The sequence below is a fragment of the Salvelinus fontinalis genome, chromosome 34, assembly GCF_029448725.1.
Source record: "Salvelinus fontinalis isolate EN_2023a chromosome 34, ASM2944872v1, whole genome shotgun sequence".
NCBI classification, from domain to species: Eukaryota; Metazoa; Chordata; class Actinopteri; order Salmoniformes; family Salmonidae; genus Salvelinus; species Salvelinus fontinalis.
This window is the reverse complement of record NC_074698.1, coordinates 14,328,114-14,343,213: the sequence shown is the minus strand read 5'-3', so window position 1 is coordinate 14,343,213 and position 15,100 is coordinate 14,328,114. Positions and strand designations below refer to the sequence as shown.

General features: G+C 41.6%; 3 protein-coding genes across 4 annotated transcripts; 1 reads left to right on the top strand and 2 right to left on the bottom strand.

Annotated features, from left to right (window-relative positions):
- The first annotated feature begins 1,015 nt into the window (after positions 1 to 1,015).
- Positions 1,016 to 4,476, top strand: LOC129833919 (zona pellucida sperm-binding protein 2-like). The gene is made up of 5 exons (XM_055898744.1): positions 1,016 to 1,092; positions 1,963 to 2,098; positions 2,705 to 2,922; positions 3,040 to 3,184; positions 4,420 to 4,476. Exons 1-5 carry the CDS (start codon positions 1,016 to 1,018, stop codon positions 4,474 to 4,476), a joined length of 633 nt encoding a protein of 210 aa, XP_055754719.1.
- Positions 4,477 to 5,799: 1,323 nt separating this feature from the next.
- Positions 5,800 to 7,865, bottom strand: LOC129833230 (ribosomal RNA-processing protein 7 homolog A-like). Its single transcript, XM_055897651.1, has 7 exons — positions 7,778 to 7,865; positions 7,192 to 7,334; positions 6,914 to 7,039; positions 6,679 to 6,802; positions 6,434 to 6,531; positions 6,149 to 6,356; positions 5,800 to 5,974 (listed from the first exon to the last, which is right to left on the bottom strand). Exons 1-7 carry the CDS (start codon positions 7,836 to 7,838, stop codon positions 5,889 to 5,891), a joined length of 846 nt encoding a protein of 281 aa, XP_055753626.1. The 5' UTR covers positions 7,839 to 7,865; the 3' UTR covers positions 5,800 to 5,888.
- Positions 7,866 to 8,692: 827 nt separating this feature from the next.
- Positions 8,693 to 14,908, bottom strand: LOC129833228 (polymerase delta-interacting protein 3-like). Of its 2 annotated transcripts, none has more exons than XM_055897649.1 (10): positions 14,778 to 14,908; positions 13,879 to 13,985; positions 12,989 to 13,407; positions 12,597 to 12,656; positions 12,355 to 12,429; positions 11,926 to 12,153; positions 10,388 to 10,465; positions 10,111 to 10,240; positions 9,885 to 9,951; positions 8,693 to 9,704 (listed from the first exon to the last, which is right to left on the bottom strand). In XM_055897649.1, exons 1-10 carry the CDS (start codon positions 14,843 to 14,845, stop codon positions 9,497 to 9,499), a joined length of 1,440 nt encoding a protein of 479 aa, XP_055753624.1. In that variant the 5' UTR covers positions 14,846 to 14,908; the 3' UTR covers positions 8,693 to 9,496. The 2 variants fall into 2 exon arrangements, with proteins under 2 accessions (XP_055753624.1, XP_055753623.1); XM_055897648.1 differs by having other exon boundaries at positions 12,597 to 12,659; positions 14,778 to 14,907.
- Positions 14,909 to 15,100: the final 192 nt, after the last annotated feature.

Below are 15,100 nucleotides of genomic sequence, written 5' to 3'. Positions count from 1 at the left end.
GACAATGCCATGCATTGGCACAGTGACAGTAGGCCTACTGAACACAGTATTTAGTATAAAGACACAACATTCTATTTAATTTTGTGGCTTTCAATATGTAGCAAGAAGATGGGCCTGGTTATGTAATAAAATAATTATTATTAACCCCCAAAAGGGTACATTTGATTGAACCAGCCAATACATAACACCACCAATAAATACACAATAAAACACAACAAAGGACACACTGACATTAAAAGCAGCACATCATCAATGAATATAAGTGTTCATGTTAAAAAGCCTCATAGCATAGAATGGGTGGGTACAAGCAATCGGTACAAGCATTGCCATAGGGACTGAGAAATGAGCATGTGAGAAAAGAGGAGGGATTGAGGTTGTTATGTAATAATTGCATTTACTGACCCTGAGGTGAAAATTAATTGCCTAGTATTGTATGCAGAGTACAAATGTGGCATACATTACCTTCACTTTACTTTGACCTTTTAATCAAGGGTGATATGTCCTTATTTTCCTTAGGATTCAACATAGAATTATAATGAAAGTCCACAATATAGCAGAACTTTTCCCCACAGTAGGCTATTAAAGAAAACAATGGGGTAAAAGTTGGAAGGATCCCTTAATAATAAATCAAATGTATTCATAAAATGAAATGTTATCATTCATTCAGTCCCGGATGTGTTACATACAGCAGGCCTACGTACAGTCTGTGATAATTGACTTAATCACCTGTAGGCTAACAAAGCCTGACGCAATGTCCTGCCTCATCACTCCAATTACTGGTCTTGCAAGACACGTTTCTTCACTACACAAAGAAACCACACAAATACCGCGCAAAATATTACTTTTGTCACAATTATATTGTTCAATTGTGAATCATTTAACTAATTAAAACATAGCATAACCTGTAGCCTAACAATGCTACTTATGATTTGTGTAATTTTTGCATTCTTTGCGCCATATTACCGATACCTTTCAACTCTCGTGCAGCAGAAAACCGCTCAAACTAGAGCACAAGATGCCCTGTCTCGAGTCACCTGCACCGCCCAACGAACACGCGCAGTTTTCGGTCAAGCGGTTCTTCATAACCTGCGCGTAAAAGGTAAATAGCCATTATAGTTTGTTTAATTAGAAAGTATGGTATGCTGGTTGATCTCATTTTCCCCAGACAGGTCTGGAGTCAGTGTGCCTGTGCCAAAAGCCAAAGAATATTGTGGAGTGAGAAGGGGAAAGAAGAATGGTACTCTTTCTTTCCAGAGTCGATATGACAGTTGCTACACACAGGTTGAGGTATGGTCATGTATTTTTGATGTTCATTGCACTGAGAGGTCTTGGGCTGTATGTAAACCTACTCATTGCCATATCAAACCACTTTGGTTTATCTTTAGGGTGACACAGTGGTTGTGTCTTTGAGAGTCCAGCTGGACGCAGGGGATCAATGGTACAGGGTCAATATTAACTGCCCCCTACTCAAGATGATGGCCCAGAAACCCATCATCGGTCGCACCTTTGAGTTCATATAATTTCATAGGGAGTGAATTTTAGATGATTTATCCCACATAGTGATTGCAGTGCCATTTAGTACCACCTCTGTAAAAGTCATTCTTCCAATTTACTTTCCTTCAGCACGATCAGGAAAATGCAGCATCCATAGAGCTTTGCGTGTGGACTGTGGGCCCCAGGATGTCTCCAATGATGGCTGTCTCAAACTGGGATGCTGCTATGATGATCATGACTCAGCTTGCTATTACAGAATGAACAGTAATGGAATTTGCTTTGTGTGTATTTTGTACAATGGAGAACATGCTTCTGAAAGAAGGTATCAGCAGAGGGATAGTGACTGTCGTGGTGAGATTGGCGCATAGTGATATCAGAGATTAAATGTCAAGAATAACTCCTTGTTTCTGTGTCCTCCTCTTGCTCTCAGCCTGTTCTCTGGATGGCCATTTTGTGTTCTCTGTGAAGGCGACAGACACTGACCCCCCCACTCAACCCCAACAACCTTGCCGTCAAGGGTCAGCCACAGTGCTCTCCTGTAGCTACCTCTGCAGATACAGCTGTCTTTAAAATCGGGGTGAGGGAGTGTGGCACAAGGATGATGGTGAGTCAGTAGGTCTAGTTTACCTTCTGCCCTAATCTACAGTAGTGTACTTCTGTCCAGAATGCCTCTGGTAGTAATATAATGCTGCTTTTTCTTGCAGTGTTGAATACTCTTAGGTATGCTAAAATACCTTGTTCCCCCTCTTATATTTACAGGTGAATGGGGATGTTGTAAGCTATGAGGTGGAAGTAGAGGAACTGCATCCAAAGATTACAGGCAAACATTCTCCCTTCAGGTAGCTGCTTATTTATCTTCCTGCCTGTGGACAGTGCACTACAATTTGGACTACTTTACCATATTGTGGCTTTAGCCAGAAGCTAATTGCTTGAAACTATTATGGAGTAAATGTTTGAATGAGACTTGTAGTCTGCAGGTCCAGTGTCAATACGAGGGGTCCGCTCTCCTCCACACTGATCTGTGGTCCTTAAACCCAACTAACCCTCCACCTGTGACTGCACTGGGGACTGTCCGAGTGCAGATGAGAATAGCCACAGGTACTGTAGTAAAACAATATGGTTTCCACAGACCAAGCAAGGGATGCCAAATCCAAACACTGCAAGTATATGGCATCAAGGGTTGTCACTTCACACACTGTTACACTGGTAGACCTCCATCATCCTGGCCCTTTTCCTTTTTCCAGATGAGTCCTTTACCTCTTTCCTCCCTGAGGACCAGCTGCCCCTGACCCTCTATCTGCGTAAGCCTGTGTATGTGGAGGTGTCAATCGCTCCACCCTCCCCTGACCCCAGTCTCTCCCTGCGTGTGCGTGACTGCTTCGCCTACCCTGCCTCCAGACACTCCGTATGGACACTACTCTATGATGGGTGAGAGGGAGGGAGACAAAAGTTGTCCTATACTGACTCAAGATTAATCACTGTGAATATGAAGACTGTCAATATATATTGGTTTAGTAGTCTCACTCCCATCCTTCTCCCTGACAGCTCTCCTAACCCTCTGGACAACATGAGGAGTTCTGTCCCAGTGGACAGTCAGGGGAAGACAACCTCTCACTCCCAGGTCAGGAGGTTTGATGTCAAGACCTTTTCCTTCGTGGACCCTGAGACGGGCAATCTCAGTGTGGAGGAGGTAAGGTCTATCCTATTTATCTGAAGTATCTGAAAATTTTGCTAATATAAATGCAATATGTAAAGTGTTGGTCCCATGTTTCCTGAGCTGAAATAAAAGATCCCAGAACTCTTCCATACACACACAAAGCATATTTCTCTCAAATGTTGTGCACAAATTTGTTTACATCCCCCGTTAGTGAGCATTTCTCATTTGCCAAGATAATCCATCCACCTGAAAGGTATGGCATATCAAGAAACTGATTAAACGGCATGATCATTACAGAGGTGCACCTTGTTCTGGGGACAAGAAAAGGCCACTCTAAAATGTGCAGTTTTGTCACAACACAATGTCACAGATGTCTCAGGTTTTGAGAGTGTGCAATTCACATTCTGACTGCAGGAAGATCCACCAGAGTTGTTGCCAGAAAATGTAATGTTTATTTCTCCACCATAAGCCGCCTCCGTCATATTAGAGAATTTGGCAGTATGTCCAACCAGTCACACAACCACAGACCACGTGTAACCACACCAGCCCAGGACCTCCACATCCGGCTTCTTCACCTGCGGGATTGTCTGAGACCAGCCACCCGGACAGCTGATGAAATTGAGGAGTATTTCTGTCTGTAATAAAGCTCTTCTGTGGGGAAAAACTAATTCTGATTGGCTGGGCCTGGCTCCCAAGTGTTTGGGCCTATGTCCTCCCAGGCCCACCCATGGCTGTGCCCTTGCCCAATCATATGAAATCCATAGATTAGGGCCTAATTTATTTCAAATGACTGATTTCCTTATATGAACTGTAAAATTGTTGAAATTATTGCATGTTATGTTTAGTTTTGTTTAGTATAAATTGTCAAAACAAAGATCTCTTGGTCTTCCATCTGCTGCAGTGTTTCCAACCCTGGTCATTGATGATGCCAACAGTACACATTTTCATTGTAGCCCTGACAAGCGCACCTGATTCAACTAATCATCAAGCCCTCAATGACTTGAATGAGGTGTGTTTTGTCCAGGACTACAACAGAAATCTGTACTGTTGGGGTACTGGAGGACCAGTGTTGGGGAAAACACTGATTACTGAATCTTGTCTCAGGTGTACTTTTACTGCTGGGTGGAAATCTGCACAGAGGAAGAGTGTAAACAACATTGCTCCATCACCTGTGAGTGTTTCAGGTCCCTATGTTCTACATTCACCCTAACACTGTGAATTGGGATATTTCATCCAATAGTCATGCTGTCTCATCCTCCTCCATCCAGCACCTGATGGTGAGAGGGCGAGGAGGGAGTCTGGGTCAGATCGAGTCACCCAGTTAGTCTCATTTGGTCCTGTGTTGTTGGGTCAGAACAGTTCTGAACAGGAAGGGAATCATAGTGATCTGAATATAGGTAAGCACATTCCAAATAGGGGAGAGTGGGGTAAGTTGAGATTTTTTTTTTTTTTTACATTCAACATCACTCTGTCAAGGGAAATGTAGTATTCTTTCTAACAAATATATCTACTTATTTCAGGATGTGTATCCCTGGAAATATTCTGAATTAATATAAGCGTTAGTTTTTAAAACATAGCTCGACCCCGAGTAGTTGAGCCACATACACATTTCTGTACTAAATTAAATATTACCACCATCTTTTTAAAATCCCAAACAATCACAATTGCTCTTTTTGTCTTTTAATCAATTTAAGCATATTTCAACACAGGCTTGACACCTAACGTTGTACTTTTTTACACTTTTACATATACCCGCGATAATGCCTTGCATTATGCCTGGGAAGAACTCTTACATTTTCCTCACTTGCCTTTGGCTCAACTTACTCTGAGGCAAACACTTTTACTATATTAACCCACACAACAATGCACTTTCATGCTAGGCTTAGGACCACATATTGAAGCTTATAGACTCCAACTGATGTATAGAACAGTATTTAATGATCTATTTTGGTTTAGATCCAAGCATCATACAATACTTTTTTGGACATAACTTGCTTACCTCTTTTTCCATGTGGTTTCTTCCTTCAGACTCCATGAAATTACATCTTCCTAGTTTCTAGGAAACCATACCCAAAATGTCTAAAACTTACACCACAGCTCCTGTATGAGTGGAATGAAACTGACACTAACATTTTCTCTTGCTGGTGGCCCTCAGCATTTCAGGTGTCAATGTATTCTGTCACGGTCATCTGTACCTCCATCCTGTTCTTCCTCCTGTTCTCTTCATGGTCGATGAGTTGTCAAGTGGCAGAAAATTACGTGGAAATGGAAACAATGAGACTGGCCTACAGGTTGAACAAGCCCAATAAAGCACCTCAATGAACACTTTACAATTGGTATTCATTTCAACTACCATTAAATACCTTCACTGGCCATGTGCATTCCAATGCGTATCACATGTATTATGCAGCCAGTTTGCCTTTGACACTTTGGTAAAGGTCACAAACTGAGTACATAGCGCTATAACTGAAAGTAAAATATCAGATATTAAAGCCTCCTATCCTACAGCCCCAGAAATAGCAGAATACAAGGGTGTCTGTTGGAAAACGAGAAGTGATCCTAAGGTATTGATTCACAACTTTTGAATCAAATACCAATCAAACTTGAAGACTCCATAAATTACTGTATCAGTGACAAACAAGACTATACAGAGTAAATTGATATTTATTGTCATCAATGGTGTGATTAGGTGGTTTAAAAAACAGGAAGGTGGGGAGAATCTCAGAAGAGACTTGATTCAGTAAGGTCGGAACTTCCTCTGTGCTCTTAGCAAAGCAATTCGCTGTTTGTCCTCTTCAAACTTTTTCCTCAGTTCAGCGATGTCTGAAAGAGAGAATAACCCTTTTCAAAATGCAGAGTGACTGAGTAATATGAACAAAGTTAGCAGTGAAGCCAGAATGACTGAACAAAAAAGTAAAAGTTTTGCACTAAAGAATAAAAGGATTTCACCACACATTGTGCTTCTGTTGTGATCAAATGACTAGAACCATAACTTACGTTCTTTCTGTGTGTTTCTGTGCTGCCAGGTGTAGAAGTTCATGAGCTCCTTTCGCTTCCTCTTTCTGCTCTCCTTCTGCAGAGCTTTCTGATTGGATACCTCACTGTGGGGGCGGGTCTTGGTCCCGCTTTTACCCCTGGTAACTTTTACCCAGCCCTCCTCATCCTCCAGCTGCTCCTCAGCATCCTCCTTTTGTCGCTGTGCCTCCTGGGTAAGAAAAAAAAAATTAACAGAAATACGGTACCTAAATGAGTTGAGATTGAGATACAGGAGGAGAATTTGACCTCTTCTTTTCTCTTATCGTAATCCTGCATGAAGGTGTCAACTGCCTCCTGTAGTTTGTCTGGCTGAGCAAATGACTGCTTGTACTGATGAATCCATTCTAAAGACAAAGAAACAAAGTGAGACAAGTGAAAGGCATGTTTAATACTGTATTCAATATGGGTGAAATGTCTTTCCAATTTTATACATTCTGCTGATTATTTAGAAAAGACCAAGCATCTAGAAGAGCACTTTAAAGCTCACTCACTCTGTAGACCTGTCCACACAGGTCGCTGCTCTGTGGAAACAACCAATGGAACATCATGGGGATGGGACTTCACTGCTGTAATACTGATGGCCTTCTGAAACACGATGTAACCCACTCTGAACCCCTGTAGGGAATGGAAACAGAAAAGGTTCAATACTGAAAAGGTGTCCATATTGCACTTCAATAATCAATCTGATCTAAACACCGAGCTTCGTTGTCCGGATTCATGGCATACCTGTTTTTGTGCTGGTGTGAAATACTTAGCCAGCTTGGGTCCTGAGTGCTCAAAGGAACCTGGCTTCTCCCTGAGCTCCACTGACTGAACAGGACCAAACTGAGAGAAGAGCTCCTTTATGACACCCTGAAAGACAGCAGAAAGAGATTAGTACTTTTATACCTTATTTGGCCACACAGCTGTAGCACAAACATTACATTTTCCTGTAGACTTGCTAATAGTACAACAATCACATGCACACTGATTGGTAATTGGCAGTCTTTACAACATAAACGTACCTCAGAGCAATATGGGGGAATGTTAAGGACAAACAGTGTTCTGTCGAGGGGTCTTTGTGTGGTTTTCTCTGCTCGCACCCGGTGCTCTTTTACACATATTTTGTGCTGAGCAACACTGTCAGTACTGAACTGTAGAGAAAGCACTGAGAAGAGTGGTTCAGTCAAAATACAGTCAAAACAGACAAACATCTGTCTAGGCAGGTCCTAATACATTGTCTACAACTCCAGGGAGACCCAGAGGTTACTAATGGCTTCAGCCTGAGAGTAAAACATAGTAGACAATCGTTGCTTAAGCTACATTATGTAGTATTAGGGAATGCAGTCCAAATAATATACAGACATCAAGTTGACCGATTTTAATCGTTAAACACCATAAGGCACCAACAACATCAAGACTCATGTGTTTACAAAGTTTGGTCTTGAAGCAAGCTTAAATTGAGTGTTCGACATACGTTGTGGAGTTAGCTAGCTAGAAGCAAGCTAGTGTGGTTGAAACAGAATGAGATCATGATCAAACTAACAAACACAAAATTATATTATTTAAATCACATTCTCCGTTTACGTGTGTTATTTTAGCAATGGTTACCTGTAAAACCACCTGGAATAACACAAGCCTGGTTGGCATGTTTCGTCCTGGACGGCGCCATCTTCTTTGCGACCTTTCACACAGGAAGTAGAAATGGATTGGTTGTAGTCTAAATACGCTTAATACAAATCCCCCCACCAAAAATGTTAATCCTACTTTTTAGAGGCTCTAGCTGTCTCACAGGGGTTCTCAAAATGGGGTCCAGGTGTACTGCAGGGTTCAACGGCCAGATCTCAACATATATATTTAACATTTCATAAAAAAAAAAAATGAAATTACTAACAGATTATACGACTTTTGGCCAAGGGATCCGTGGAATAAATGTAAAGTATGTAATAGATCACTATGTAATAGTATTTATCTACAATAGATGTCCGTTGCCTTGGGCAACATGGGCCAAGGGAGGCTCAAAGATATTGGTATTCACAGTACGCCACCATTTATACATTTTTAAACTCAATACTATTCCCCAATTAAAGCTTTAAAACAGCAGTTTGCTCTCTGCCTCATGGCAAAATGTGTAGAATTGCAGAATATCTTTAAAGCTGGAACAACAAAACATGTCTGCCCCATGACAAAATTAAAAATGCTACATTTTCTCTCAGATGCCAAAAGCAGGGTCTTTTAAATGCTCCTTCCCAGGGCCTGGGACTTTGTCTGCTGTGCATTGCTGGGCGATCCATGTAAAACTCCTTGTAATCCCTTTTTTAAAATTGCACTCGTGTTGTAATCTGTTTATGAGGGGCTCCCTGATGAATTTGCTATCACAAAAGGGCTCTCCGGCCCCAAAAGGTTTTGTGAACCCCGGTCTAGCAGACAAACATAAAGACACTAATGCAAAATTATCAAAATTCTATTGAGAAATAAGGATATAAACCAATCATTTATATACACACACATCAATATGAACACATCTTTATAAAGCAACATATTTATTGGCAGTAATTAACTTGTACATAGATCTAACCTCACTACCATATCTTCATGACTGACATAAAAGGCAGCTGTAAAAAGCAATTTACAGACAGTTGAACATAAATTGAGCAAATTAGCATAACTTCTCTAAGCTGCGACAAAGCAAAAAAGAGTCAAATAACAGCCACAAATAAGCATAGAACGTGAATGCCACAAAAAGGAGAACGGCAAACCAAAAACCACAATGGAATACGAGCATGTGTACAAGTCATTCTGAAATCAAACTTTACATCATGTCCAGTACAAGAACCACTGTTGCCTGTAGTTCACAGTACAAGTATCTTCATGAGTTCGTGCATCAGGTCATAGTGAGACCATCGGTTGGGGGGGCGCGACTCCAACCAGCACAAAACATCTCTTGATTCCAAGAGGGGTGTTCAATGTGAACTATTTGAACAGTTGTAAAAGTGAACCATGTGATACAAAAAAAAAATACCTACAACTGTCCAGTTTATCCCCCCACCAAATTTGATTAAAACAATAAATGAACAAATCAGACTGCCTCACATTGGTCCGTTATGAGACATGCATCTATGTAGTACGCCACGGCTACAAATGGTTTTCTTTCCTAAAAATCTGGACGACGGCAACAGTGTGTTAATTTTAGATGTTACAACCTGCCAATGATCTGTCAAATTTATACAAATACAGTATCATGCTATTTGATCATCTCAGTAGATGTCTCTGTCAAACAGGAGGGTGGATGTATTATGTGACACGTATGTGTGTGGATGTACTAGAAAGTTATATCTTAATGCGGAAGGCTGTGCACTGTGAACCGGGAGACTCTGTGGTAGAGGGGGTCTGGACAGTAGATTTGAACAGGGCCCTGAGGATGGTCTGGGGATCCACCTCAGGTGTGGGCTGAGAGGAGGCTGGACGACCCCCGGGGCGAGACAAAGAGAGGGGCAGACCCTCTTTCCTTCCACTGCCTGGAGTGTCACTGAGCCTCCTGTGAGAGATAAATAGGGGATTTTATGTGATGCTGAAAGACAACATGCATTGCAATTGGAAAGGAAGAAATCATGCACATCGTGGACTACAATTTAATACTGGAAAGTTTGATTTGATTGCAACGCAACCAAGGGGGCAGTGAGAAATATGAATATAACAGAGACAGACAGAGACTTACAAAAGAATGGGCTGGTCTGAAGTGATGATATTCCCCTGTATGTGAAGATTGCACTTCATGGGCTGGCCTTGGGAAGAAAATGAATAAAGATTTAAGAAAGTAAAACCAATGCCTTTTCAGATAACTATTCATCATCACCTGCATCATTATCATGCATCATCGAGGCTGGTTCCCAAAAAACTCAATCAACCTTAAAATAAATGTTGCCCTTGCTGAAGGCCCGTACCATCCAGACAGCGGTTGTTGTATTTCCTGTAGGCGCTCACAGCGTCCTCCTTCCTCACAAACACCACTTCAGCCATCCCCACCTTCACCAGCCTCGCTCGCTTCAAGGCACCGCACACACAGAACAGCTCCTGTGGACCGTCACAAGAACACAGGAAAAAGGTCAGTTGAATGTGCTTAATGAGTCATGGCTGCATCGTAAGCAGGTCTGCAATTTACACACACAGCTAAAGAGAGAATCTAAAACAGCAGAGAACTGAACATCGTGAGGTACTTACCACTATGTCCTCTTCAGTGACACGGGGGTGCAGATTATTCACTGTTATTTTAGTCCCCTCCAGAGGACTGAAGGTAGGCTGGAAGGGGTGCACCAAAACATTTTACAGTCAATACATATACAGCTCACACCAACACAACAAGCCAATGCTAGGCTTTACGTTAATCTATCATCAACAAGTGAGAAGTAGGTTGATTACTGACCCCAAGGATAGCTATGCTGCCAACTGGTGATGTTAAAGGCCCGGTGCAGTCCAAAATGTGACTTTCCTGTGGTTTATATACATTTCAACACTATGAAGTTGGAATAATACTGTGAAAATTATAATGCCTTTTTAGTGTAGGAGCCGTTTGAAAAGACTGCTTGAAATTTCAGCCCGTCTTGCTTGAGAAATTGCTATTTGCTAAGAATAAATGTTTGTTTTCACACTAGGCACTTAATTGTTACGCAGAAATGATTTGATATTGAGATTTAAAAAACGGATGCAATTGACCGTTAGTCGGTTAGCCGCCATCAATATATTTGACCGGTCATGCTTATCAGTCTATAGTTTAATTTGCATAACTTAATGGAATTAAATTGCCGTGTGTTTTCATTAGTTCGTTATGCATCTTATTTATTAAATGCGCACCGCATACAGAGCCTAAGTTTGAGCAGAATATCAGCTGTCGGGCATTGAGCACTCGCAGCTCCTCAAACAGCTGGTTGCTATCTGCTTGGAGTGAGACGTGTTCTTATAAGCCCAGTCGTTGCGGAACAATTCTAAATGCAATCGCGTGTTGTTGTGTGTCTACTCAAAAGAGGAGGATTCCAGCTTTCTTTTACTACTATTTGTATTTCTTAACTCCTAATACGAAGCAAACTGCACTTCTTTCCAACCAGAGTAGCCGATCTGGCATGGTTAAAAAAAACAAGTGCACATCCTCCTTGCAATTTTTGCTGGTGGCAGTTACATGTTTAACACTTAATTCTTTGAAACCTGGACACTTTCCTTCATATGAAAAAATGTCAATTCCTTTTACGCATGCAAAGCATTTTCTGTTGGTCACATAATTTTACTGTTTGGAACTAATTTAACCGCTTGTTAACTGGTTAGAGCAGGGGTGGGCATTGGTGTCACACTTTTTCTACATCCCTAGCAAACACTGCTGATTAATCAAACTGCATTCTAAACTGAAGATCATGATTAGGTGATTATTGGAGTCAGGTGTGTTAGCTGGGGCTGGGGCAAAACTGACACCAATCAGGACCCCGAGAACTGGAATTGCCCACCGCTGCGTTAGAGAGATACTTTGAGATTTTGACAAGGAGGCCATTTATCTACTTCCCCAGAATCAGATAAACTTGTGGATACCATTTGTATGTCTCTGTCCAGTATGAAGTTAGATGTAGTTTTGCGAGCCAATGATAACTAGCATTAGCACAATGACTGGAAGTCTATAGGTATTTGCTAGCATCCCTACCAACACATTCCTATAGAGATGACCTTATGTAATCCATTGCTCCAGTAGCTGAGTGAAGGGACATGTGGAGACTGACCTGTGGGGGTGGAGGAGGCTGGGAGTTAGGCTCCGCTGTGGGCCCTGCCTGCCGGAGGGTCCTGGAGATGGGCTGTAAGGCGGGAGCAGAGGAGCGGGAGGCCCCCACACTAGGGTTGGGCCTTGTGGGTGCCACAGGCACTGGGGGACGAGGAGCGGTGTACGCATCGTTTTTGACTACTTTAGTGATGGGGGCTGACATTGAGAAAGGGCAGCCCAGGGTGCCAGGCTGTTGAAGAAAGAGAGAAAGCATTGAAACTTTTCAGTGAATGAATGGAAAGTTGAGAGTGAGACACCAATACAGCCAGTGTGGCAGTATTAAAGGGATATTCGAGTTATATTGAATAATAAAGAATTACAGATACAGATCATTTAGGGAAAAGCAACAGAAAGAGAGAAAAGTTAAGAAAATCTAGCGTAGTCTTCGCACCCGTGACTGCAGCATATGGTTGCCAGTAGTGGTCTTCATCGGTTTGCTAGGGATATCATCATCACCTGAGAAAGACTGAGGGAGAGATGGTACGTTACTCACTCACATATGCATTGCAGTGGCGCATGACCAGCAGAAATCAACCAAATTCAGTTGATATACTCTAAAGAAAATTTGAATAAATTCTGCCATCTAACCTTTTGATTCTTATCTTTTCAAAAACCTACAAATATGTCTCTTACCTGGGAACCCCTGCTTGGCATGTTCATACGGATCCCACTTGACATCCCTACCGGCCTTTGCTGCTAAAAAAAAAAGTTAAATAAAATCATTATTCAGAAGGTGAATTAATATATTTGACTCTAAAAGCATGCAACCAATAAGTAAATAGCAAATAAGCCTAGTTGAATTTTAAACTAATTTCTAATTAACTTCAGCTAGCAACTATGTTTGGAGTGAGGCTTTGCTTTACCACTATAAACAATGCAAGAACTAGCATTTTCTCTTATCCGTGCACATCTTGAGCGACATGTGGGTCAATTCTGTCTAGTAGCTAAGCCTGGATAATATTAGAGCAGATCCTGGACCTGTGGTTACTATCACTTTGGAGCCAACTGTCAGCCTGATCACTTACCTGGATGGTTTTGGTGATCTTCATGGGTGCTACCATTCCTTGGCTTGGTGGAGCTCCAATGCTCCTCTTGAGGCTCAGCCTGTCACGAGCATCCATCATCCTCTTAGGTGCACCCCCCAGCTGTGGCGTAACCCCAGCTCTAATGTTCATTCCTTGTAGGTTGGGGGTAAACTGCCTGGCATTTGCACTGGCAATGTCGTTGGTAGTGTGTATCTGTATCTGCTGCACATGTGTCTGTAGCTGTGCTGCTGGTATCTGCTGTAAACTCTGTGGGGTAACATTAAATGTATTCGGTCCTCCTTTCCGTGAGTTGATCATCTGTCGGGCATCCTGGACCCCACCTGCTCCTCCTCCGCCACGGATTCGGAAGCGGGCATCTTTCTGGCCAAGTTTCTCTCTGGCATCCTTCACTTGAAAAGCTGGAGGAAGCGAAAGCAGGACAAGAGTGAGCAGAAGGCAAAAAAACATTCCAATGTCTGATCTGACTTGCAAGAATGCTTAACAGAACATAATGTAGTCCAACAGTAAAATGTGTAGTTTGAAACAAAATATTATTTTGTAAATGGGGCTTAGGTAAGAGAGACATCCAGGTCAGATCTCTTGAAGTCTCAATAAGCATTTTTCATGTTCACTTCACACAAAATCAATCCGTCAAATGGAATACATCCCTCTACTTCTCAATAGGGCAACAGGCAGGTCCTCACACAAAATACCTGCTTTAACTCTGGCAAAGGCTGGGGAATGTATTATTTCACCCATTACCTTGAGCATTGCTCCAAAAGCTGTTCAGAATTAAATAATTTTTTGAGTTCCAACAAAGTCATCCTGTTGAACATTTGATACTACTGAAAAGCTATTTGCCCTGCAGGCCAGGTCTGGTTTTTGGTTACCAGTTCCTCCTCCTCCACCAAGTCTCTGTCTGACATCTGTCATCCCAATTTTCTGTCGGGCATCAAAGGTCCTCCCGACCCCTCCAGCACCCCTGCCGAACATAGGCCTGAAAGACAAGAGGAAGAGGTCGACATTGGTAGTCAATTAGTTGTAGCCTAATCCTCCATGATCTAATATCCACATTTAGCAAAACACACATGGAGCGCGTATAAGACCAGCTATAGTATTTGATTTTGCCCTACATTCAGTATGGCTCTCTAGGTATACGTACTCAAAACGTTATACAAAATCAAACACTATAACGTTAGCGGTTCTGATATGCGCTCCTTGTGTTTTCCAAATTGTGAATATTAGATCATGGAGGACAAGGCTACAACTAGCTGACTACATATGGCTCTAGGTAGAGGATCTACAAGACTGCCTCGCGCTCTATACCATATCTATAAGTATACTAACTAGCTACGTTAGCTGTACGTTTCTGCGTTTGTAACCATTGTTAGTTTATAGCTAACTACCTAACGTACATTCCAGTGAACTGTTTACCTTATTCGGTTATTTTTTGGTCGATAGCTAACGTACCGTTATCAAATGCTGATAAAACATTTTTTTTACCTAGTTAGCGAACTAGTTAAACGGAGCCCTGATAAATAGTTAGCTGCGCGTATTTGGCTCATTGATATCAGGGAAATCAGTGTCTGCAGTGTAGCGATAGATATTAACGTTAGCTACATGACTGTAGCTAATCCAACTGCGAGTACAGGCCTTGAAAAAGGACCGCTGATGAACTGAAATAGCCGAGGCTTTCTGGAAATTGAATTTCTTCATTACGTTGAATGATATAACTCAATGTATAACGTTCATAAATTGCATTCAAACTCATAAATTGCTAAATTAATACCTTTTAATTGTTTCTTTGTTGTTGAAACCGCGTCGACGTATCACTTCGTCCAAAGAAATATCTTCCATCTTCTTTGACTCAAAAGCGTGAGTGATCGTAACTGGACAGAGAAAAACGAGAAGAGACTATGGAAGCCAAGTTGGATCAAAAATGGCGAACTCAATAAAATAATAGCTCCTTGAAAAACTACATTGTTGACACCATAATATAATTACGTATACAATTTAAATATATCTATGTTGTTTGAAATACCAATACAGATCTATTTTACTCTTACATTTGTTTAGCAAGATCTAAGAACCAGAGTGTATTATTTTAAGAGA